This window comes from Pseudophryne corroboree, chromosome 5, assembly GCF_028390025.1.
Source record: "Pseudophryne corroboree isolate aPseCor3 chromosome 5, aPseCor3.hap2, whole genome shotgun sequence".
Classification (NCBI taxonomy): domain Eukaryota; kingdom Metazoa; phylum Chordata; class Amphibia; order Anura; family Myobatrachidae; genus Pseudophryne; species Pseudophryne corroboree.
The window spans coordinates 28,880,152-28,905,121 of NC_086448.1; the positions used below are offsets into that span (position 1 = coordinate 28,880,152).

The 24,970-nt window shown below is 51.6% G+C and overlaps 1 protein-coding gene across 4 annotated transcripts in view; it reads right to left on the reverse strand.

Moving 5' to 3' along the window:
* The window catches only part of GPAA1 (glycosylphosphatidylinositol anchor attachment 1), a 41,280-nt gene extending 17,204 nt beyond the window's left edge, over positions 1-24,076 (reverse strand). The window contains exons 1-6 of one of the 4 annotated variants that reach the window (XM_063921159.1): positions 23,978-24,076; positions 21,523-21,638; positions 14,489-14,668; positions 8,338-8,449; positions 4,661-4,808; positions 4,129-4,230 (exon numbers count right to left, since the gene is read on the reverse strand). In XM_063921159.1, coding sequence (XP_063777229.1) covers positions 4,129-4,230; positions 4,661-4,808; positions 8,338-8,449; positions 14,489-14,668; positions 21,523-21,638; positions 23,978-23,992 — 673 coding nt within the window. In that variant the 5' untranslated portion in view covers positions 23,993-24,076. Of the gene's footprint in view, positions 1-4,128; positions 4,231-4,660; positions 4,809-8,337; positions 8,450-14,488; positions 14,669-21,522; positions 21,639-22,538; positions 22,648-23,522; positions 23,611-23,641; positions 23,783-23,977 lie in introns of those variants that run through there. The other 3 variants (XM_063921160.1, XM_063921158.1, XM_063921161.1) reach the window with 3 other exon arrangements.
* Positions 24,077-24,970: the final 894 nt, after the last annotated feature.

Here is a 24,970-nt window from a genome sequence, read left to right on the forward strand (position 1 = left end):
ACTGCCAGACAGCTGCAGCCAGAGCATTACACCCTATCACTGCCAGACATCTGCAGCCAGAGCATTACACCCTATCACTGCCAGACATCTGCAGCCAGAGCATTACACCCTATCACTGCCAGACAGCTGCAGCCAGAGCATTACACCCTATCACTGCCAGACATCTGCAGCCAGAGCATTACACCCTATCACTGCCAGACAGCTGCAGCCAGAGCATTACACCCTATCACTGCCAGACATCTGCAGCCAGAGCATTACATCCTATCACTGCCAGACAGCTGCAGCCAGAGCATTACACCCTATCACTGCCAGACATCTGCAGCCAGAGCATTACACCCTATCACTGCCAGACAGCTGCAGCCAGAGCATTACATCCTATCACTGCCAGACATCTGCAGCCAGAGCATTACACCCTATCACTGCCAGACAGCTGCAGCCAGAGCATTACACCCTATCACTGCCAGACATCTGCAGCCAGAGCATTACACCCTATCACTGCCAGACAGCTGCAGCCAGAGCATTACACCCTATCACTGCCAGACATCTGCAGCCAGAGCATTACACCCTATCACTGCCAGACAGCTGCAGCCAGAGCATTACACCCTATTACTGCCAGAGCATTACACCCTATCACTGCCAGATAGCTGCAGCCAGAGCATTACACCCTATCACTGCCAGACAGCTGCAGCCAGAGCATTACACCCTATCACTGCCAGACAGCTGCAGCCAGAGCATTACACCCTATCACTGCCAGACAGCTGCAGCCAGAACATTACACCCTATCACTGCCAGACAGCTGCAGCCAGAACATTACACCCTATCACTGCCAGACAGCTGCAGCCAGAGCATTACACCCTATCACTGCCAGACAGCTGCAGCCAGAGCATTACACCCTATCACTGCCAGACAGCTGCAGCCAGAGCATTACATCCTATCACTGCCAGACATCTGCAGCCAGAGCATTACACCCTATCACTGCCAGACAGCTGCAGCCAGAACATTACACCCTATCACTGCCAGACAGCTGCAGCCAGAGCATTACACCCTATCACTGCCAGACAGCTGCAGCCAGAGCATTACACCCTATCACTGCCAGACAGCTGCAGCCAGAGCATTACACCCTATCACTGCCAGACACCTGCAGCCAGAGCATTACACCCTATCACTGCCAGACAGCTGCAGCCAGAGCATTACATCCTATCACTGACAGACACCTGCAGCCAGAGCATTACACCCTATCACTGCCAGACAGCTGCAGCCAGAGCATTACACCCTATCACTGCCAGAGAGCTGCAGCCAGAACATTACACCCTATCACTGCCAGACACCTGCAGCCAGAGCATTACACCCCATCACTGCCAGAGCATTACACCCCATCACTGCCAGACAGCTGCAGCCAGAGCATTACACCCTATCACTGCCAGACAGCTGCAGCCAGAGCATTACATCCTATCACTGCCAGACATCTGCAACCAGAGCATTACACCCTATCACTGCCAGGCAGCTGCAGCCAGAGCATTACACCCTATCACTGCCAGACAGCTGCAGCCAGAGCATTACACCCTATCACTGCCAGACAGCTGCAGCCAGAGCATTACACCCTATCACTGCCAGACAGCTGCAGCCAGAGCATAACACCCTATCACTGCCAGACAGCTGCAGCCAGAGCATTACACCCCATCACTGCCAGACATCTGCAGCCAGAGCATAACACCCTATCACTGCCAGACAGCTGCAGCCAGAGCATTACACCCTATCACTGCCAGACATCTGCAGCCAGAGCATTACACCCTATCACTGCCAGACAGCTGCAGCCAGAGCATTACACCCTATCACTGCCAGACAGCTGCAGCCAGAGCATTACACCCTATCACTGCCAGACATCTGCAGCCAGAGCATTACACCCTATCACTGCCAGACAGCTGCAGACAGAGCATTACACCCTATCACTGCCAGACAGCTGCAGCCAGAGCATTACACCCTATTACTGCCAGAGCATTACACCCTATCACTGCCAGATAGCTGCAGCCAGAGCATTACACCCTATCACTGCCAGACAGCTGCAGCCAGAGCATTACACCCTATCACTGCCAGACAGCTGCAGCCAGAGCATTACACCCTATCACTGCCAGACAGCTGCAGCCAGAGCATTACACCCTATCACTGCCAGACAGCTGCAGCCAGAACATTACACCCTATCACTGCCAGACAGCTGCAGCCAGAACATTACACCCTATCACTGCCAGACAGCTGCAGCCAGAGCATTACACCCTATCACTGCCAGACAGCTGCAGCCAGAGCATTACACCCTATCACTGCCAGACAGCTGCAGCCAGAGCATTACATCCTATCACTGCCAGACATCTGCAGCCAGAGCATTACACCCTATCACTGCCAGACAGCTGCAGCCAGAACATTACACCCTATCACTGCCAGACAGCTGCAGCCAGAGCATTACACCCTATCACTGCCAGACAGCTGCAGCCAGAGCATTACACCCTATCACTGCCAGACAGCTGCAGCCAGAGCATTACACCCTATCACTGCCAGACACCTGCAGCCAGAGCATTACACCCTATCACTGCCAGACAGCTGCAGCCAGAGCATTACATCCTATCACTGACAGACACCTGCAGCCAGAGCATTACACCCTATCACTGCCAGACAGCTGCAGCCAGAGCATTACACCCTATCACTGCCAGAGAGCTGCAGCCAGAACATTACACCCTATCACTGCCAGACACCTGCAGCCAGAGCATTACACCCCATCACTGCCAGAGCATTACACCCCATCACTGCCAGACAGCTGCAGCCAGAGCATTACACCCTATCACTGCCAGACAGCTGCAGCCAGAGCATTACATCCTATCACTGCCAGACATCTGCAACCAGAGCATTACACCCTATCACTGCCAGGCAGCTGCAGCCAGAGCATTACACCCTATCACTGCCAGACAGCTGCAGCCAGAGCATTACACCCTATCACTGCCAGACAGCTGCAGCCAGAGCATTACACCCTATCACTGCCAGACAGCTGCAGCCAGAGCATAACACCCTATCACTGCCAGACAGCTGCAGCCAGAGCATTACACCCCATCACTGCCAGACATCTGCAGCCAGAGCATAACACCCTATCACTGCCAGACAGCTGCAGCCAGAGCATTACACCCTATCACTGCCAGACAGCTGCAGCCAGAGCATTACACCCTATCACTGCCAGACAGCTGCAGCCAGAGCATTACACCCTATCACTGCCAGACATCTGCAGCCAGAGCATTACACCCTATCACTGCCAGACATCTGCAGCCAGAGCATTACACCCTATCACTGCCAGACATCTGCAGCCAGAGCATTACACCCTATCACTGCCAGACAGCTGCAGCCAGAGCATTACACCCTATCACTGCCAGACAGCTGCAGCCAGAGCATTACACCCTATCACTGCCAGACAGCTGCAGCCAGAACATTACACCCTATCACTGCCAGACACCTGCAGCCAGAGCATTACACCCTATCACTGCCAGACAGCTGCAGCAAGAGCATTACACCCCATCACTGCCAGAGCATTACACCCTATCACTGCCAGACAGCTGCAGCCAGAGCATTACACCCTATTACTGCCAGACAGCTGCAGCCAGAACATTACACCCTATCACTGCCAGAGCATTACACCCTATCACTGCCAGACAGCTGCAGCCAGAGCATTACACCCTATTACTGCCAGAGCATTACACCCTATCACTGCCAGACAACCAGCCTATAGGAAGGTTTAGTTCAGGACCACCACCCCTTTTCCTCACCTGCCCCACATGCAGTAATACATGGAAGTGAGACCCCCTCCAGGATTAGCCCAGCATTAACAGAAGCCAGCTGTAGGGGGACCCCTTTGCTTGGTCCTCTTCCATAGAGGGGAACAGAAAAATTTAACCCTTCCCCTGCCAGAGGCCTACAGACATATTACTCAACCTATTGACTCCCAGAAACCTACAACCTTAACCCTTCCCCAAAGGTATCATTACCCATGTACTGTGTGTAAGATCAGCATTATCCATTATCTTGGACTTCTCTAGGCAGCCGCTAATGTCGGATATTCCTGGTGTCCTCTGTGTCACCACACTGCCCCTGTACCTGTTACATTGACATCATGGTAGCCTTCCAGCCAGGCCTCCATCCCGATTAGGTCATGTTCGTTTACCAGGAAGATGATGTCCTTCGCCCAATAGATCTGACCTGCGGGGACACAATCAGCGCTAATCACATCAGTCTGTATGCCCCAAGTCATACAATCACCAGCGCAGGCGTCTACGTTACCTTAACCCTAATACATGCACAGGATATATTCTGCTTAGTCAGGATTACCACGCACTATACAGAAAATATCAATCGTTTATAGATAATACGTATGGGATATATATCGCTGCACTAAAATGTTTTCCGATAAACGTCTGCTAACCATGTGAGCTTGCACTCATCAGAATGCAGAACGCCCGCCAGATAATACCACTGCTCACATTTTCATATATGTTCCAATCCCTTATGTCTACCCGTCCTGATACGGCTGAATATTCTGATCACTGCGCGTCCTTCATAAAGATGTTCATTCTATATCTATAGGGCCTGAGACTGCGGCGGATACAGTCGGGACGAGGGGGGGTCTCACCTCGGAAGTAAGACGCCAGAGATAACAGGAGCCCCACTGCCTGGTTGTTATTCTGCCCCTCGCTGCAGGGGACACTTAGGACCAGGGACTCCGTACTTGCTGCCCTTGGTGCCCGCAGGATGCCATACACGTTAGTGCCTTTAACCATCTGTAAGCAAGCAGGAACTGGGTTATTACAAGAGAGAAAAACACATGATCTTCCTGTAGAGGATTATAAAGATGGCGTCCAAGGGCTGAAACACAGAGCCAGCAAATACTTTATCGACACCTATTTTCCCTCAGTCCCTTTGTAGCACCAGCCACAAACTAGACTGTGGTTTACTAGGGGCCATACATATACTGTATTTCATGCTTTTAAAGAAAAGAAAAGGAAAAAAAATTTACAGAGAAAACCCAAGAGTGACCAGCTCCCTTGGGCACTAAAGACTGGCTTGGAGGGAGATATAGTAGGGGAGGAGCTAGCCACAGTGTTAGAGTTTTAAAGTGCCAGCTCCCAGTTACTGCCTACTATATCCCATTGTAACTGCTCTCCAGTGGCCCCTAGTGGATGAAGGAGAAATTAACATTTCTCCTGCATCCCTGACCTGGGATTACAGCGGTGGAGATCTATCTTTATGGGGACGATTCATCATGACATGAACTCGCTGCGAGTTCTGGAGACATTCATCATGTCTCATTAACTGAAATATCGCTTCCAAAAAGTGTCTCTTTCTGCGGAGCCAGCGATTTAGAATTCAGACACTTTTCCTCTAGGATGCCAAGGAGGAGAGGTGGGAAGTGGCATTAAAAGAGAGCCGAGTCACCAGAGGTAGTGGGAGCATGGCTAAGGGTGCCGAGGAGAAAGGGAGCGGCTGTGGGTGCTGTGGAGGGTAGGAGAAAGGGAGCTGTAGTGGAGAGACATCGGAGGCAATGGGAAAAGGCTGCAGGTGCTGTGGAGAGGGAGCAGTGACAGAGAGCAGCCGGAGGCAGTGGGGACAGGCTGTGGGTGCTGTGGAGGAAGCAGTGACAGAGAACTGCTGGAGGTAGTGGGGACAGGCTGTGGGTGATGTGGTGGGAGCAGTGACAGAGAGCAGCCGGAGGTAGTGGGGAGAGGCTGTGGGTGCTGTGGAGGGAGCAATGACAGAAAGCTGCCGGAGGCAGTGGGGACAGGCTGCAGGTGCTGTGGAGGAGGCAGCAGTGACAGAGAAAAGCCGGAGGTAGTGAGGACAGGCTGTGGGTGCTGTGGAGGGAGCAGTGACAGAGAGCTGCCGGAGGCAGTGGGGAGAGGCTGTGGGTGCTGTGGAGGGAGCAGTGACAGAGAGCTGCCGGAGGTAGTGAGGACAGGCTGTGGGTGCTGTGGAGGAAGCAGTGACAAAGAGCAGCCGGAGGTAGTGGGGACAGGCTGCAGGTGCTGTGGAGAGAGGGAGCAGTGACAGAGAGCAGCCGGAGGCAGTGGGGAGAGGCTGTGGGTGATGTGGAGGAAGCAGTGACAGAGAGCTGCTGGAGGTAGTGGGGAGAGGCTGTGGGTGCTGTGGAGGGAGCAATGACAGAAAGCTGCCGGAGGTAGTGAGGACAGGCTGTGGGTGCTGTGGAGGGAGCAGTGACAGAGAGCTGCTGGAGGTAGTGGGGACAGGCGGTGGGTGCTGTGGAGGGAGCAGTGACAGAGAGCAGCCGGAGGTAGTGGGGACAGGCTGTGTGTGATGTGGAGAGGAATCAGTGTCAGAGAGCAGCCGGAGGTAGTGGGGACAGGCTGTGTGTGATGTGGAGAGGAATCAGTGTCAGAGAGCTTCTGGAGGTAGTGGGAAAGGCTGAGTGTGATGTGGAGGAAGGGAGCAGTGGTAGAGAGCTTCTGGAGGTAGTGGGGAGAGGCTGTGGGTGCTGTGGAGAGAGGGAGCAGTGACAGAAAGCTGCTTGAGGTAGTGGGGACAGGCTGTGGGTGCTGTGGGGAGAGGGAGCAGTGACAGAGCTTCTGGAGGTAGTGGGGACATGCTGTGGGTGATGTGGAGAGAGGGAGCAGTGGCAGAGAGCTTCTGGAGGTATTGGGGACAGGCTGTGGGTGATGTGGAGAGAGGGAGCAGTGACAGAGAGCTTCTGGGGGTAGTGGGGACAGGCTGTGGGTGATGTGGAGAGAGGGAGCAGTGACAGAGAGCTTCTGGGGGTAGTGGGGACAGGCTGTGGGTGATGTGGAGAGAGGGAGCAGTGACAGAGAGCTTCTGGAGGTAGTGGGGACAGGCTGTGGGTGCTGTGGAGAGAGGGAGCAGTGGCAGAGAGCTTCTGGAGGTAGTGGGGACAGGCTGTGGGTGATGTGGAGAGAGGGAGCAGTGACAGAGAGCTTCTGGAGGTAGTGGGGACAGGCTGTGGGTGATGTGGAGAGAGGGAGCAGTGACAGAGAGCTTCTGGAGGTAGTGGGGACAGGCTGTGGGTGATGTGGAGAGAGGGAGCAGTGACAGAGAGCTTCTGGAGGTAGTGGGAAAGGCTGTGTGTGATGTGGAGGAAGGGAGCAGTGGCAGAGCGCTTCTGGAGGTAGTGGGACAAGCTGTGGGTGCTGTGGAGAGAGGGAGGCGTCGCAGAGAGCTTCTGGAGGTAGTGGGGACAGGCTGTGGGTGATGTGGAGAGAGGGAGCAGTGACAGAGAGCTTCTGGAGGTAGTGGGGACAAGCTGTGGGTGCTGTGGAGAGGCGTGGCAGAGAGCTTCTGGAGGTAGTGGGGAGAGACTGCGGGTGCTGTGGAGAGAGGGAGGAGTGGCAGAGAGCTTCTGGAGGTAGTGGGGAGAGACTGCGGGTGATGTGGAGAGAGGGAGCAGTGGCAGAGAGCTTCTGGAGGTAGTAGGGACAGGCTGTGGGTGCTGTGGAGAGTGGGAGCAGTGACAGAGAGCTTCTGGGGGTAGTGGGGACAGGCTGTGGGTGATGTGGAGGAAGGGAGCAGTGACAGAGAGCTTCTGGAGGTAGTGGGAAGAGGCTGTGGGTGCTGTGGAGAGAGGGAGCAGTGACAGAGAGCTTCTGGAGGTAGTGGGGAGAGGCTGTGGGTGCTGTGGAGAGAGGGAGCAGTGACAGAAAGCTGCTTGAGGTAGTGGGGACAGGCTGCAGGTGCTGTGGAGAGAGGGAGCAGTGACAGAGCTTCTGGAGGTAGTGGGGACAGGCTGTGGGTGATGTGGAGAGAGGGAGCAGTGACAGAGAGCTTCTGGAGGTAGTGGGGACAGGCTGTGGGTGATGTGGAGAGAGGGAGCAGTGGCAGAGAGCTTCTGGACGTATTGGGGACAGGCTGTGTGTGATGTGGAGGAAGGGAGCAGTGACAGAGAGCTTCTGGAGGTAGTGGGGACAGGCTGTGGGTGATGTGGAGAGAGGGAGCAGTGACACAGAGCTTCTGGAGGTAGTGGGGACAGGCTGTGGGTGCTGTGGAGAGAGGGAGCAGTGGCAGAGAGCTTCTGGAGGTAGTGGGGACAGGCTGTGGGTGATGTGCAGAGAGGGAGCAGTGGCAGAGAGCTTCTGGAGGTAGTGGGGACAGGCTGTGGGTGATGTGGAGGAAGGGAGCAGTTGCAGAGAGCTGCCAGAAGTAGTGGGGACCAAGCAGAGTGGGGTTCCGTCTCTGGCACTTGCGAAGGCTTTCAGGGACTGTACATCTCATCATCATCTATCTATACACAGGTAACAGGCTATACAATTATCTCTGAGGCCAGAACATAAATCCAGATATACATACGTATCGTTCCGTGGTCTCATCAGGAAAGGGGAGTGTACGGACAAAGGTCTGCGTGTACACCTCCAGCCCTATGCCTCGCATGGTCCTCTCCAGCCAGGCAACAGGAGACCCCCTATACACAACGAAATGACAGTGATCGCTCTATCCCCGGGATTCACATTCATATTAAACCAGTACAGAGGAACACAAAAGTTATACAAAAAGATACTATAATCATAACTCCCCATGGGAGATGATGAGTGGCTGCCAATATGAATATTAAGTCAATAATAAATATTAAGAGAACATTGATTATATATATATATATATATATATATATATATATATATATATATATATATATATATATATATATATATAGAGAGGTTATAAATAAGATTTTACTTACCGATAAATCTATTTCTCGGAGTCCGTAGTGGATGCTGGGGTTCCTGAAAGGACCATGGGGAATAGCGGCTCCGCAGGAGACAGGGCACAAAAAGTAAAGCTTTTCCAGATCAGGTGGTGTGCACTGGCTCCTCCCCCTATGACCCTCCTCCAGACTCCAGTTAGGTACTGTGCCCGGACGAGCGTACACAATAAGGGAGGATTTTGAATCCCGGGTAAGACTCATACCAGCCACACCAATCACACCGTACAACTTGTGATCTAAACCCAGTTAACAGTATGATAACAGCGGAGCCTCTGAAAGATGGCTTCCTTCAACAATAACCCGAATTAGTTAACAATAACTATGTACAATTATTGCAGATAATCCGCACTTGGGATGGGCGCCCAGCATCCACTACGGACTCCGAGAAATAGATTTATCGGTAAGTAAAATCTTATTTTCTCTATCGTCCTAGTGGATGCTGGGGTTCCTGAAAGGACCATGGGGATTATACCAAAGCTCCCAAACGGGCGGGAGAGTGCGGATGACTCTGCAGCACCGAATGAGAGAACTCCAGGTCCTCCTTAGCCAGAGTATCAAATTTGTAAAATTTTACAAACGTGTTCTCCCCTGACCACGTAGCTGCTCGGCAAAGTTGTAATGCCGAGACCCCTCGGGCAGCCGCCCAAGATGAGCCCACCTTCCTTGTGGAGTGGGCCTTTACAGATTTAGGCTGTGGCAGGCCTGCCACAGAATGTGCAAGTTGGATTGTGCTACAGATCCAACGAGCAATCGTCTGCTTAGACGCAGGAGCACCCATCTTGTTGGGTGCATACAATATAAACAACGAGTCAGATTTTCTGACTCCAGCTGTCCTTGCAATATATATTTTTAATGCTCTGACAACGTCCAGTAACTTGGAGTCCTCCAAGTCACTTGTAGCCGCAGGCACTACAATAGGCTGGTTCAGATGAAATGCTGACACCACCTTAGGGAGAAAATGCGGACGAGTCCGCAGTTCTGCCCTGTCCGAATGGAAAATCAGATATGGGCTTTTGTAAGATAAAGCTGCCAGTTCTGACACTCTCCTGGCCGAAGCCAGGGCTAGAAGCATGGTCACTTTCCATGTGAGATATTTCAAATCCACCTTCTTTAGTGGTTCAAACCAATGAGATTTTAGAAAGTCCAAAACCACATTGAGATCCCACGGTGCCACTGGAGGCACCACAGGAGGCTGTATATGTAGCACTCCCTTAACAAAGGTCTGGACTTCAGGGACTGAAGCCAATTCTTTTTGAAAGAAAATCGACAGGGCCGAAATTTGAACCTTAATAGATCCCAATTTGAGACCCATAGACAATCCTGATTGCAGGAAATGTAGGAATCGACCCAGTTGAAATTCCTCCGTCGGAGCACTCCGATCTTCGCACCACGCAACATATTTTCGCCAAATTCGGTGATAATGTTGCACGGTTACTTCCTTCCTTGCTTTAATCAAAGTAGGAATGACTTCTTCCGGCATGCCTTTTTCCTTTAGGATCCGGCGTTCAACCGCCATGCCGTCAAACGCAGCCGCGGTAAGTCTTGAAACAGACAGGGACCCTGCTGAAGCAAGTCCCTCCTTAGAGGTAGAGGCCACGGATCTTCCGTGATCATCTCTTGAAGTTCCGGGTACCAAGTCCTTCTTGGCCAATCCGGAACCACTAGTATCGTTCTTACGCCTCTTTGCCGTATAATTCTCAATACTTTTGGTATGAGAGGCAGAGGAGGAAACACATACACCGACTGGTACACCCAAGGCGTTACCAGCGCGTCCACAGCTATTGCCTGCGGATCTCTTGACCTGGCGCAATACCTGTCCAGTTTTTTGTTGAGGCGAGACGCCATCATGTCCACCATTGGTCTTTCCCAACGGGTTACCAGCATGTGGAAGACTTCTGGATGAAGTCCCCACTCTCCCGGGTGAAGATCGTGTCTGCTGAGGAAGCCTGCTTCCCAGTTGTCCACTCCCGGGATGAACACTGCTGACAGTGCTATCACATGATTCTCTGCCCAGCGAAGAATCCTTGCAGCTTCTGCCATTGCACTCCTGCTTCTTGTGCCGCCCTGTCTGTTCACATGGGCGACTGCCGTGATGTTGTCCGACTGGATCAACACCGGTTTTCCCTGAAGCAGAGGTTCTGCCTGGCTTAGAGCATTGTATATTGCTCTTAGTTCCAGAATGTTTATGTGAAGAGACGTTTCCAGGCTCGTCCATACTCCCTGGAAGTTTCTTCCTTGTGTGACTGCTCCCCAGCCTCTCAGGCTGGCGTCCGTGGTCACCAGGATCCAATCCTGTATGCCGAATCTGCGGCCCACCAATAGATGAGCACTCTGCAACCACCACAGAAGAGACACCCTTGTCCTTGGAGACAGGGTTATCCGCAGGTGCATCTGAAGATGCGACCCTGACCATTTGTCCAACAGATCCCTTTGGAAAATTCTTGCGTGGAATCTGCCGAATGGAATTGCTTCGTAAGAAGCCACCATTTTTCCCAGGACTCTTGTGCATTGATGTACAGACACCTTTCCTGGTTTTAGGAGGTTCCTGACAAGCTCGGATAACTCCTTGGCTTTTTCCTCCGGGAGAAAAACCTTTTTCTTGTCCAGAATCATCCCTAGGAACAGCAGACGAGTTGTCGGCATTAACTGGGATTTTGGAATATTCAGAATCCACCCGTGCTGTTTTAGCACTTCTTGAGACAGTGCTAATCCCATCTCTAGCTGTTCTCTGGACCTTGCCCTTATTAGGAGATCGTCCAAGTATGGGATAATTAATATGCCTTTTCTTCGAAGAAGAATCATCATCTCGCCCATTACCTTTGTAAAGACCCGAGGTGCCGTGGACAATCCGAACGGCAGCGTCTGAAACTGATAGTGACAGTTTTGTACAACGAACCTGAGGTACCCCTGGTGTGAGGGGTAAATTGGAACGTGGAGATACGCATCCTTGATGTCCAAGGATACCATAAAGTCCCCCTCTTCCAGGTTCGCTATCACTGCTCTGAGTGACTCCATCTTGAACTTGAACTTCTTTATGTACAGGTTCAAGGACTTCAGATTTAGAATAGGCCTTACCGAGCCATCCGGCTTCGGTACCACAAAAAGAGTGGAATAATACCCCTTCCCTTGTTGTAGAAGAGGTACCTTGACTATCACCTGCTGAGAGTACAGCTTGTGAATGGCTTCCAAAACCGTCTCCCTTTCGGAGGGGGACGTTGGTAAAGCAGACTTCAGGAAACGGCGAGGTGGATCTGTCTCTAATTCCAACCTGTACCCCTGAGATATTATCTGCAGGATCCAGGGATCTACCTGCGAGTGAGCCCACTGCGCGCTGTAATTTTTGAGACAACCACCCACCGTCCCCGAGTCCGCTTGAGAAGCCCCAGCGTCATGCTGAGGCTTTTGTAGAAGCGGGGGAGGGCTTCTGTTCCTGGGAAGGAGCTGCCTGTTGCTGTCTCTTCCCTCGACCTCTGCCTCGTGGCAGATATGAATAGCCCTTTGCTCTCTTATTTTTAAAGGAACGAAAGGGCTGCGGTTGAAAAGTCGGTGCCTTTTTCTGTTGGGGAGTGACTTGAGGTAGAAAGGTGGATTTCCCGGCTGTAGCCGTGGCCACCAAATCTGATAGACCGACTCCAAATAACTCCTCCCCTTTATACGGCAAAACTTCCATATGCCGTTTTGAATCCGCATCGCCTGTCCACTGTCGCGTCCATAAAGCTCTTCTGGCCGAAATGGACATAGCACTTACCCGTGATGCCAGTGTGCAGATATCCCTCTGTGCATCACGCATATAAAGAAATGCATCCTTTATTTGTTCTAACGACAGTAAAATATTGTCCCTGTCCAGGGTATCAATATTTTCAATCAGGGACTCTGACCAAACTACCCCAGCACTGCACATCCAGGCAGTCGCTATAGCTGGTCGTAGTATAACACCTGCATGTGTGTATATACTTTTTTGGATATTTTCCATCCTCCTATCTGATGGATCTTTAAGTGCGGCCGTCTCAGGAGAGGGTAACGCCACTTGTTTAGATAAGCGTGTTAGCGCCTTGTCCACCCTAGGAGGTGTTTCCCAGCGCTCCCTAACCTCTGGCGGGAAAGGGTATAATGCCAATAATTTCTTTGAAATTATCAGCTTTTTATCAGGGGCAACCCACGCTTCATTACAAACGTCATTTAATTCTTCTGATTCAGGAAAAACTATAGGTAGTTTTTTCACACCCCACATAATACCCTATTTAGTGGTACCTGTAGTATCAGCTAAATGTAACGCCTCCTTCATTGCCAAAATCATATAACGTGTGGCCCTACTGGAAAATACGGTTGATTCGTCACCGTCACCACTGGAGTCAGTGCCTGTGTCTGGGTCTGTGTCGACCGACTGAGGCAAAAGGCGTTTCACAGCCCCTGACGGTGTTTGAGTCGCCTGGACAGGCACTAATTGATTGTCCGGCCGTCTCATGTCGTCAAACGACTGCTTTAGCGTGTTGACACTATCCCGTAGTTCCATAAATAAAGGCATCCATTCTGGTGTCGACTCCCTAGGGGGTGACATCCTCATATTTGGCAATTGCTCCGCCTCCACACCAATATCGTCCTCATACATGTCGACACACACGTACCGACACACAGCAGACACACAGGGAATGCTCCTAACGAAGACAGGACCCACTAGCCCTTTGGGGAGACAGAGGGAGAGTTTGCCAGCACACACCAAAAGCGCTATATATATAACAGGGATAGCCTTATAATAAGTGCTCCCTTATAGCTGCTTTATATATATCAAAATATCGCCATAAATTTGCCCCCCCTCTCTGTTTTACCCTGTTTCTGTAGTGCAGTGCAGGGGAGAGACCTGGGAGCCGTCCTGACCAGCGGAGCTGTGAGAGGAAATGGCGCCGTGTGCTGAGGAGATAGGCCCCGCCCCTTTTTTGGCGGGCTCGTCTCCCGCTATTTAGTGAATCCAGGCAGGGGTTAAATATCTCCATATAGCCTCTGGGGGCTATATGTGAGGTATTTTTAGCCTTTATATAGGTTACATTTGCCTCCCAGGGCGCCCCCCCCCCAGCGCCCTGCACCCTCAGTGACTGCGTGTGAAGTGTGCTGAGAGGAAAATGGCGCACAGCTGCAGTGCTGTGCGCTACCTTTAGAAGACTGCAGGAGTCTTCAGCCGCCGATTCTGGACCTCTTCTGACTTCAGCATCTGCAAGGGGGCCGGCGGCGCGGCTCCGGTGACCATCCAGGCTGTACCTGTGATCGTCCCTCTGGAGCTGATGTCCAGTAGCCAAGAAGCCAATCCATCCTGCACGCAGGTGAGTTCACTTCTTCTCCCCTCAGTCCCTCGTTGCAGTGATCCTGTTGCCAGCAGGACTCACTGTAAAATAAAAAACCTAAGCTAAACTTTTTCTAAGCAGCTCTTTAGGAGAGCCACCTAGATTGCACCCTTCTCGGCCGGGCACAAAAATCTAACTGGAGTCTGGAGGAGGGTCATAGGGGGAGGAGCCAGTGCACACCACCTGATCTGGAAAAGCTTTACTTTTTGTGCCCTGTCTCCTGCGGAGCCGCTATTCCCCATGGTCCTTTCAGGAACCCCAGCATCCACTAGGACGATAGAGAAAATCTTATAGCTACCGATGAACGTGGTCCTATACATTTCAGAGAACATTTACCAGGCCGCACACCCGCCTGCACAGAACATGGGAGCATTTGCATACACCGATACCCGCGGTCACTCACCCGGCTGACTTCTTGTGAGCGGAAAACTCTCGCGCATATGAGAGAGCTCGTTCCCCGTAGATAAATTTCTCATCCACCATGGTGGATCCCATTGAGTTCTCCGATATATAAGAATGCAGTGTAAATGGCTGGAATGCCAGGCCCAAGAACCAGCCGACCCCAACGATATAGCTGATAATGCTGAGAATATACAGGACAATAATGTAAAGCATTATGTAACAGTTTTTATTATAAAACACTTTATTATTAAAATTATTATTATTTTATTAGTGATTTATATTTGACCACTATGCTTTGCAGCGCCACCCAGTGCTGAAAACATAAAAGCTGGGACTGGCTTAGAGTGGGGACTGGAACAGTTGTAATGGTACAATAGTGTACAGTAGGTGATATAGGTAGGTGTGAGGGTGTACCAGTGTGAGTAGTATAGGTGGGAGTAGGGGAGGTGTGAGGGTGTACCAGTGTGAGTAGTATAGGTGGGAGTAGGGGAGGTGTGAGGGTGTACCAGTGTGAGTAGTACAGGTGGGAGTAGGGGAGGTGTGGGGGTGTACCAGTGTGAGTAGTATAGGTGGGAGTAGGGGAGGTGTGAGGGTGTACCAGTGTGAGTAGTACAGGTGGGAGTAGGGGAGGTGTGGGGGTGTACCAGTGTGAGTAGTACAGGTGGGAGTAGGGGAGGTGTGGGGGTGTACCAGTGTGAGTAGTACAGGTGGGAGTAGGGGAGGTGTGAGGGTGTACCAGTGTGAGTAGTATAGGTGGGAGTAGGGGAGGTGTGAGGGTGTACCAGTGTGAGTAGTACAGGTGGGAGTAGGGGAGGTGTGAGGGTGTACCAGTGTGAGTAGTATAGGTGGGAGTAGGGGAGGTGTGAGGGTGTACCAGTGTGAGTAGTATAGGTGGGAGTAGGGGAGGTGTGAGGGTGTACCAGTGTGAGTAGTACAGGTGGGAGTAGGGGAGGTGTGAGGGTGTACCAGTGTGAGTAGTACAGGTGGGAGTAGGGGAGGTGTGGGGGTGTACCAGTGTGAGTAGTACAGGTGGGAGTATGGGAGGTGTGAGGATGTACCAGTGTGAGTAGTATAGGTATGAGTAGGGGAGGTGTGAGGGTGTACCAGTGTGAGTAGTACAGGTGGGAGTAGGGGAGGTGTGAGGGTGTACCAGTGTGAGTAGTATAGGTGGGAGTAGGGGAGGTGTGAGGGTGTACCAGTGTGAGTAGTACAGGTGGGAGTAGGGTAGGTGTGAGGGTGTACCAGTGTGAGTAGTACAGGTGGGAGTAGGGGAGGTGTGAGGGTGTACCAGTACGAGTAGTACAGGTGGGAGTAGGGGAGGTGTGAGGGTGTACCAGTGTGAGTAGTACAGGTGGGAGTAGGGGAGGTGTGAGGGTGTACCAGTACGAGTAGTACAGGTGGGAGTAGGGGAGGTGTGAGGGTGTACCAGTGTGAGTAGTATAGGTGGGAGTAGGGGAGGTGTGAGGGTGTACCAGTGTGAGTAGTACAGGTGGGAGTAGGGTAGGTGTGAGGGTGTACCAGTGTGAGTAGTACAGTTGGGAGTAGGGGAGGTGTGAGGGTGTACCAGTGTGAGTAGTACAGGTGGGAGTAGGGGAGGTGTGAGGGTGTACCAGTGTAAGTAGTACAGGTGGGAGTAGGGGAGGTGTGAGGGTGTACCAGTGTGAGTAGTACAGGTGGGAGTAGGGAAGGTGTGAGGGTGTATCAGTGTGAGTAGTACAGGTGGGAGTAGGGGAGGTGTGAGGGTGTACCAGTGTAAGTAGTATAGGTGGGAGTAGGGTAGGTGTGGGGGTGTACCAGTGTGAGTAGTACAGGTGGGAGTAGGGGAGGTGTGAGTAGTACAGCTGGGAGTAGGGAAGGTGTGAGGGTGTATCAGTGTGAGTAGTACAGGTGGGAGTAGGGGAGGTGTGAGTGTGTACCAGTGTAAGTAGTATAGGTGGGAGTAGGGTAGGTGTGGGGGTGTACCAGTGTGAGTAGTACAGGTGGGAGTAGGGTAGGTGTGAGGGTGTACCAGTGTGAGTAGTATAGGTGGGAGTAGGGGAGGTGTGAGGGTGTACCAGTGTGAGTAGTATAGGTGGGAGTAGGGGAGGTGTGAGGGTGTACCAGTGTGAGTAGTATAGGTGGGAGTAGGGGAGGTGTGAGGGTGTACCAGTGTGAGTAGTATAGGTGGGAGTAGGGTAGGTGTGAGGGTGTACCAGTGTGAGTAATACAGGTGGGAGTAGGGTAGGTGTGAGGGTGTACCAGTGTGAGTAGTACAGGTGGGAGTAGGGTAGGTGTGAGGGTGTACCAGTGTGAGTAGTATAGGTGGGAGTAGGGGAGGTGTGAGGGTGCAACAGTGTGAGTAGTATAGGTGGGAGTAGGGGAGGTGTGAGGGTGTACCAGTGTGAGTAGTACAGGAGGGAGTAGGGGAGGTGTGAGGGTGTACCAGTGTGAGTAGTACAGGGGGTAGTAGGGGAGGTGTGAGGGTGTACCAGTGTGAGTAGTACAGGTGGGAGTAGGGGAGGTGTGAGGGTGTACCAGTGTGAGTAGTACAGGTGGGAGTAGGGTAGGTGTGAGGGTGTACCAGTGTGGGAGTAGGGGAGGTGTGAGGGTGTACCAGTGTGAGTAGTACAGGTGGGAGTAGGGGAGGTGTGAGGGTGTACCAGTGTGAGTAGTACAGGTGGGAGTAGGGGAGGTATGAGGGTGTACCAGTGTGAGAAGTACAGGGGGTAGTAGGGGAGGTGTGATGATGTACCAGTGTGAGTAGGGGAGGTGTGAGGGTGTACCAGTGTGAGTAGTACAGGTGGGAGTAGGGGAGGTGTGAGGGTGTACCAGTGTGAGTAGTACAGGTGGGAGTAGGGGAGGTGTGAGGGTGTACCAGTGTGAGTAGTACAGGAGGGAGTAGGGGAGGTGTGAGGGTGTACCAGTGTGAGTAGTACAGGGGGTAGTAGGGGAGGTGTGAGGGTGTACCAGTGTGAGTAGTACAGGTGGGAGTAGGGGAGGTGTGAGGGTGTACCAGTGTGAGTAGTACAGGTGGGAGTAGGGTAGGTGTGAGGGTGTACCAGTGTGGGAGTAGGGGAGGTGTGAGGGTGTACCAGTGTGAGTAGTACAGGTGGGAGTAGGGTAGGTGTGAGGGTGTACCAGTGTGAGTAGTACAGGTGGGAGCAGGGGAGGTATGAGGGTGTACCAGTTTGAGTAGTACAGGGGATAGTAGGGGAGGTGTGATGATGTACCAGTGTGAGTAGGGGAGGTGTGAGGGTGTACCAGTGTGAGTAGTACAGGTGGGAGTAGGGGAGGTGTGAGGGTGTACCAGTGTGAGTAGTACAGGTGGGAGTAGGGGAGGTGTGAGGGTGTACCAGTGTGAGTAGTGCAGGTGGGTGTAGGGGAGGTGTGAGGGTGTACCAGTGTGAGTAGTATAGGTGGGAGTAGGGGAGGTGTGAGGGTGTACCAGTGTGAGTAGTACAGGTGGGAGTAGGGGAGGTGTGAGGGTGTACCAGTGTGAGTAGTACAGGTGGGAGTAGGGGAGGTGTGAGGGTGTACCAGTGTGAGTAGTACAGGTGGGAGTAGGGGAGGTGTGAGGGTGTACCAGTGTGAGTAGTGCAGGTGGGTGTAGGGGAGGTGTGAGGGTGTACCAGTGTGAGTAGTATAGGTGGGAGTAGGGGAGGTGTGAGGGTGTACCAGTGTGAGTAGTACAGGTGGGAGTAGGGGAGGTGTGAGGGTGTACCAGTGTGAGTAGTACAGGTGGGAGTAGGGGAGGTGTGAGGGTGTACCAGTGTGAGTAGTACAGGTGGGAGTAGGGGAGGTGTGAGGGTGTACCAGTGTGAGTAGTACAGGTGGGAGTAGGGGAGGTGTGAGGGTGTACCAGTGTGAGTAGTGCAGGTGGGAGTAGGGGAGGTGTGAGAGTATACCAGTGTGAGTAGTACAGGTGGGAGTAGGGGAGGTGTGGGGATGTACCAGTGTGAGTAGTACAGGTGGGAGTAGGGGAGGTGTGAGGGTGTACCAGTGTGAGTAGTACAGGTGGGAGTAGGGGAGGTGTGAGGGTGTACCAGTGTGAGTAGTACAGGTGAGAGTAGGGTAGTTGTGAGGGTGTACCAGTGTGAGTAGTACAGGTGGGAGTAGGGGAGGTGTGAGGGTGTACCACTGTGAGTAGTACAGGTGGGAGTAGGGGAGGTGTGAGTGTGTACCAGTGTGGGTAGGAGAGGTGGGAGTAGGGGAGGTGTGAGGGTGTACCAGTGTGGGTAGGAGAGGTGGGAGTAGGGGAGGTGTGAGGGTGTACCAGTGTGAGTAGTACAGGTGGGAGTAGGGGAGGTGTGAGGGTGTACCAGTGTAAGTAGTATAGGTGGGAGTAGGGGAGATGTGAGGGTGTACCAGTATGAGTAGTATAGTTGGGAGTAGGGGAGGTGTGAGGGTGTACCAGTGTGAGTAGTATAGGTGGGAGTAGGGTAGGTGTGAGGGTGTACCAGTGTGAGTAATACAGGTGGGAGTAGGGTAGGTGTGAGGGTGTACCAGTGTGAGTAGTACAGGTGGGAGTAGGGGAGGTGTGAGAGTATACCAGTGGGAGTAGTACAGGTGGGAGTAGGGGAGGTGTGGGGGTGTACCAGTGTGAGTAGGAGAGGTGGGATTAGGGGAGGTGTGAGGGTGTACCAGTGTGAGTAGTGCAGGTGGGAGTAGGGGAGGTGTGAGGGTGTACCAGTGTGAGTAGTACAGGTGGGAGTAGGGTAGGTGTGAGGGTGTACCAGGGTCAGTAGTACAGGTGGGAGTAGGGGAGGTCTGAGGGTGTACCAGTGTGAGTAGTACAGGTGGGAGTACGGGAGGTGCAAGGGTGTACCAGTGTGAGTAGTACAGGTGGGAGTAGGGTAGGTGTGAGGGTGTACCAGTGTGAGTAGTACAGGTGAGAGTAGAGTAGGTGTGAGGGTGTACCAGTGTGAGTAGAAGAGGTGGGAGTAGGGGAGGTGTGAGGGTGTACCAGTGTGAGTAGTACAGGTGGGAGTAGGGTAGGTGTGAGGGTGTACCAGTGTGAGTAGTACAGGTGAGAGTAGAGTAGGTGTGAGGGTGTACCAGTGTGAGTAGAAGAGGTGGGAGTAGGGGAGGTGTGAGGGTGTACCAGTGTGAGTAGTACAGGTGGGAGTAGGGTAGGTGTGAGGGTGTACCAGTGTGAGTAGTACAGGTGGGAGTAGGGTAGGTGTGAGGGTGTACCAGTGTGAGTAGTACAGGTGAGAGTAGAGTAGGTGTGAGGGTGTACCAGTGTGAGTAGAAGAGGTGGGAGTAGGGGAGGTGTGAGGGTGTACCAGTGTGAGTAGTACAGGTGGGGGAGTAGGGGAGGTGTGAGGGTGTACCAGTGTGAGTAGTACAGGTGGGAGTAGGGGAGGTGTGAGGGTGTACCAGTGTGAGTAGTATAGGTGGGAGTAGGGGAGGTGTGAGGGTGTACCAGTGTGAGTAGTATAGGTGGGAGTAGGGGAGGTGTGAGGGTGTACCAGTGTGAGTAGTATAGGTGGGAGTAGGGGAGGTGTGAGGGTGTACCAGTGTGAATAGTATAGATGGGAGCAGGGTAGACGTGAGGGTGTACCAGTGTGAGTAGTACGGGTGGGAATAGGGGAGGTGTGAGGGTGTACCAGTGTGAGTAGTACAGGTGGGAGTAGGGGAGGTGTGAGGGTGTACCAGTATGAGTAGTACAGGTGGGAGTAGGGGATGTGTGAGGGTGTACCAGTGTGAGTAGTATAGGTGGCAGTAGGGGAGGTGTGAGGGTGTACCAGTGTGAGTAGTACAGGTGGGAGAAGGGGAGGTGTGAGGGTGTACCAGTGTGAGTAGTATAGGTGGGAGTAGGGGAGGTGTGAGGGTGTACTAGTATGAGTAGTACAGGTGTGAGTAGGGGAGGTGTGAGGGTGTACCAGTGTGAGTAGGAGAGGTGGGAGTAGCGGAGGTGTGAGGGTGTACCAGTTTGAGTAGTACAGGTGGGAGTAGGGGAGGTGTGAGGGTGTACCAGTGTGAGTAGTACAGATGGGAGTAGGGGAGGTGTGAGGGTGTACCAGTGTGAGTAGTACAGGTGGGAGTAGGGGAGGTTTGAGGGTGTACCAGTGTGAGTAGTACAGGTGGGAGTAGGGAAGGTGTGAGGGTGTACCAGTGTGAGTAGTACAGGTGGGAGTAGGGTAGGTATGAGGGTGTACCAGTGTGAGTAGTACAGGTGGGAGTAGGGGAGGTGTGAGGGTGTACCAGTGTGAGTAGTACAGGTGGGAGTAGGGGAGGTGTGAGGGTGTACCAGTGTGAGTAGTATAGGTATGAGTAGGGGAGGTATGAGGGTGTACCAGTGTGAGTAGTATAGGTGGGAGTAGGGGAGGTGTAAGGGTGTACCAGTGTGAGTAGTACAGTACATATGCTCCTTTATATCACCTACATACTGTACACTCACCTCCCTCTCCCACCACTCACATACGTTCCTTTATATCACCTACATACAGTACACTCACCTCCCTCTCCCACCACTCACAAACGTTTTTTTATATCACCTACATACTGTACACTCACCTCCCTCTCCCACCACTCACATACGTTTCTTTATATCACCTACATACTGTACACTCACCTCCCTCTCCCACCACTCACATACGCTCCTTTATATCACCTACATACTGTACACTCACCTCCCTCTCCCACCACTCACATACGTTCCTTTATATCACCTACATACCGTACACTCACCTCCCTCTCCCACCACTCACATACGTTCCTTTATATCACCTACATACTGTACACTCACCTCCCTCTCCCACCACTCACATACGTTCCTTTATATCACCTACATACCGTACACTCACCTCCCTCTCCCACCACTCACATACGTTCCTTTATAGCACCAACATACCGTACACTCAGCTCCCTCTCCCACCGCTCACATACGCTCCTTTATATCACCTACATACCGTACACTCACCTCCCTCTCCCACCACTCACATACGCTCCTTTACAGGTGGAGGTAACATGATTCAGTGATCTCTGTCCCCGCAGCCTAAGATTACATTCATTATGTACATATATACATCAGACACAGAGGTGGTCACTTACCAGAGGGGGGCGTTTAGCCTGGTCACAATGCGGGACAGGGCCTGTCGGCGATTCGGGTCCAAAAGGAGGCCCATTCTGTGTCTGTGCCCGTTCCTCTCTCCAGAGCGGCAGGGTAACTAGAGAAAGACAGCCCACAGATAACAATTATATCTTTATACTATACATAAATCACCATGTCGGCACTTAGAAGATCCAATATTATACAGTCACCGATTCCACACAATGGTTTCTCCCTGAATCCATGTATAGAAGCCAAACATGTGATATCAATAAAAACAATATACCCCATAGCAATTACAGGGCAGTGTAGTACACCCCAGCCATGCTGTCGCTGGTGAATGTATAGCGATGTTTCATCATACCACCACATACAAGCTACGACTACACTTTAAGGAGCAAGTGAAAGCACTATGAGGGTCATTCCGAGTTGATCGCTAGCTGCATTCGTTCGCTGCGCAGCAATGATACAAAAAAACGGCACTTCTGCGTATGCGGCCCAATGCACACGCGCGACGTACTTTCACAAAGGCCGATGTAGTATCAAACAAGGTCTAGCGAAGCTTTTCAGTCGCACTGGCTGCCGCAGAGTGATTGACATGAAGTGGGCGTTTCTGGGTGTCAACTGACCATTTTCAGGGAGTGTTCGAAAAAACGCAGGCGTGGCTGGGTGAACGCAGGCGTGGCTGGGTGAACGCAGGCGTGGCTGGGAGAACGCAGGGCGTGTTTGTGACGTAAAATCCGGAACTGAATGGTCTGAAGTGATCGCAAGCGCTGAGTAGGTCTGAAGCTACTCTGAAACTGCACAAAAATATTTTGTAGCCGCTCTGCGATCCTTTCGTTCGCACTTATGCTAAGCTAAAATACACTCCCAGTGGGAGGCGGCATAGCGTTTGCACGGCTGCTAAAAACTGTTAGCGAGCGATCAACTCGGAATGACCACCTATGTCACATTTATATATAGCAGACTGTGGGTTACTGAGCCGATAAATATTCCTTAAAAAAACCTGAGTATATACCTAACTAAATAGGTCCACAATGCTCTCTCGCCTCATCTGTAGGTGATCCCTGTGTATGAATCCCCCATGTTAAAGGGGAGGGGCTCCTCTAACAGAACAGGCACAGAGTGAATGACAGCTTTGTAGTCTTGCACTGCAGAAATAAAGAGTGGATGGGAAGAATCATACACAGGGGTGGGCCCAGCACAGTCACAGCAGCTGAAATGACTGTAGTCTCAGTTCGCCATTAGATTAATCAGGATAATGTCCTAAAGATGTGGGGTGGGGAGCTTCAGCTTTCTATAACATGGAGAGGTAACAGTTTCAGTTTTAGCAGAGCTGTAGTGGGTGTCGGGTTAATGTAGAACACTCTATCTTGCATTCATGCTTCCAAACTGGCTGCTCACTAAACACCAGGCTACTGTTCCACAGAGATATAGTTGTTCATTACACAGGGGCCACAGTCAGCCACAAACCCCCTCTTACCCAAACATGAAATCTGGGCTGTAGATAACTCAACAAAAATATATAATCAGTAATCAATCAATCAATCAATCAACTAGATTAATGGCATCATACATTTATGGAGAGTAAAGGACTAGTTTTACATAGCAGAGGTGTCACATAGTGTGGAGATCAGCTACAGTATAATATACAGGGGTTATTGTATAATAGGATGGATATTAGCTATGGTATAATATACAGGGGCTATAGTATAATAGACAGGGTGGATATTAGCTATGGTATAATATACAGGGGCTATAGTATAATAGACAGGGTGGATATTAGCTATGGTATAATATACAGGGGCTATAGTATAATAGACAGGGTGGATATTAGCTACAGTATAATATACAGGGGCTATAGTATAATAGACAGGGTGGATATTAGCTACAGTATAATATACAGGGGTTATAGTATAATAGGGTGGATATTAGCTACAGTATAATATGCAGGGGTTATAGTATAATAGACAAGGTGGATATTAGCTATAGCATAACATACAGGGACTATAGTAACCATGGTAGATGCTAGAATCAAGTGGGCTAAGGGACCTTTTCCGTAAGGGGGAGGAGCTAGGCCAGCGGGATAGTTCCTCTACTATCCACGCCACCAACTATTACCTTTAGTAATTAGGTGGTGAGCGAAGCGGAGCGGAGCGAGCCACCGTGCCCGAAGCGTGGCGAGCGTACTTTTCGGGTACCCTGTTCGCCCGTAGCTCCTCCCCCTGGTGACGTAGCTCCTCCTCTCAATACGTCACAAGGTCCCTTCAGCCCCTCCGATATAGAACCAACCATAGTACCATGGTTGATGCTAGATCATGGACAGGGGTTATAGCATAATAGGGTGGATATTAGCTATAGTATAATATACAAGGGCTATAATACCACAGACAGGGGATATAGATATAAAATACAGGGGCTATAGTATAACAGACAGACGGTCAGCTGCTCCCTCACCTCCGGCATCAGCATCAGCTGTCACACTGCAGGCACTTCCGCATCATAGAGAGCAGGGAGCAGTAGAATGAGATTACTCACGAAGACACGGAGCGTCCTGGGAGAGACAGCGCCACCTGCAGGCGGAACGGCGGCACTGCATGACTGTGAAACACGATAGAGAGCCCCCTAGAACATTGGAACATTGCACAGTCTGATATATTAGTGACATATAATGTATTTCCAGCCCTGTTAGTAGAGCAAACACCATCTACTTCTTCAGACTGAAAGGACATGCTGGGACTTCTAGTTCTACGACAATCAGGAAGCCTTACATTTCCCAGTCCTAGGTGTATGGGTATCTGGGAAATGGAGTGGACCCCAGGTCTGTGTTTGTATGTATTATTATTTCTCTAGAGGATGCTGGGGTTCCATTTAGTACCATGAGGTATAGACGGGTCCATGGGCACTTTAAGAGTTTGAGAGTGTGGGCTGGCTCCTCCCTCTATGCCCCTCCTACCAGACTCAGATTACAAAATGTACGCGGAGGAGCTGGTCACAGCTAGGGGAGCTCCTAGGAGTTTTTCTAGTTTTATTGTTTTTTAAAAGAGTTATGGTGTGTACACGCGGTGAGATATTTTCTTACGATCTTGACTATATAGTCAAAATCGTAAGAAAAGTTAGTGCAGATCGCAACGTGAAAGTCACCTTGCGATCCCGATTCGATGCAGATGCGCGGTTGGCATCGCAAGCCTAGATAGACTGTGCAGGCAAGTCAATTTTGACTATCTCTATAGAAGAGATAGTCAAAATTGACACTTAGCCAGAACCGCACATAGTCAGAATTGCAAGCACATAATGAGTGTGCTTGCGATATTGACTATGTGCCAACCTAGCCCCTGTCGCATAGTGAGAATCGGGTATAGCCCGAATCTCACCGTGTGTATGGGCCTTAAGGTACAGGGAGGCTGCTGGCAATAGCCTCCCTGCTTCGTGGGACTTAGAGGGGGAGTA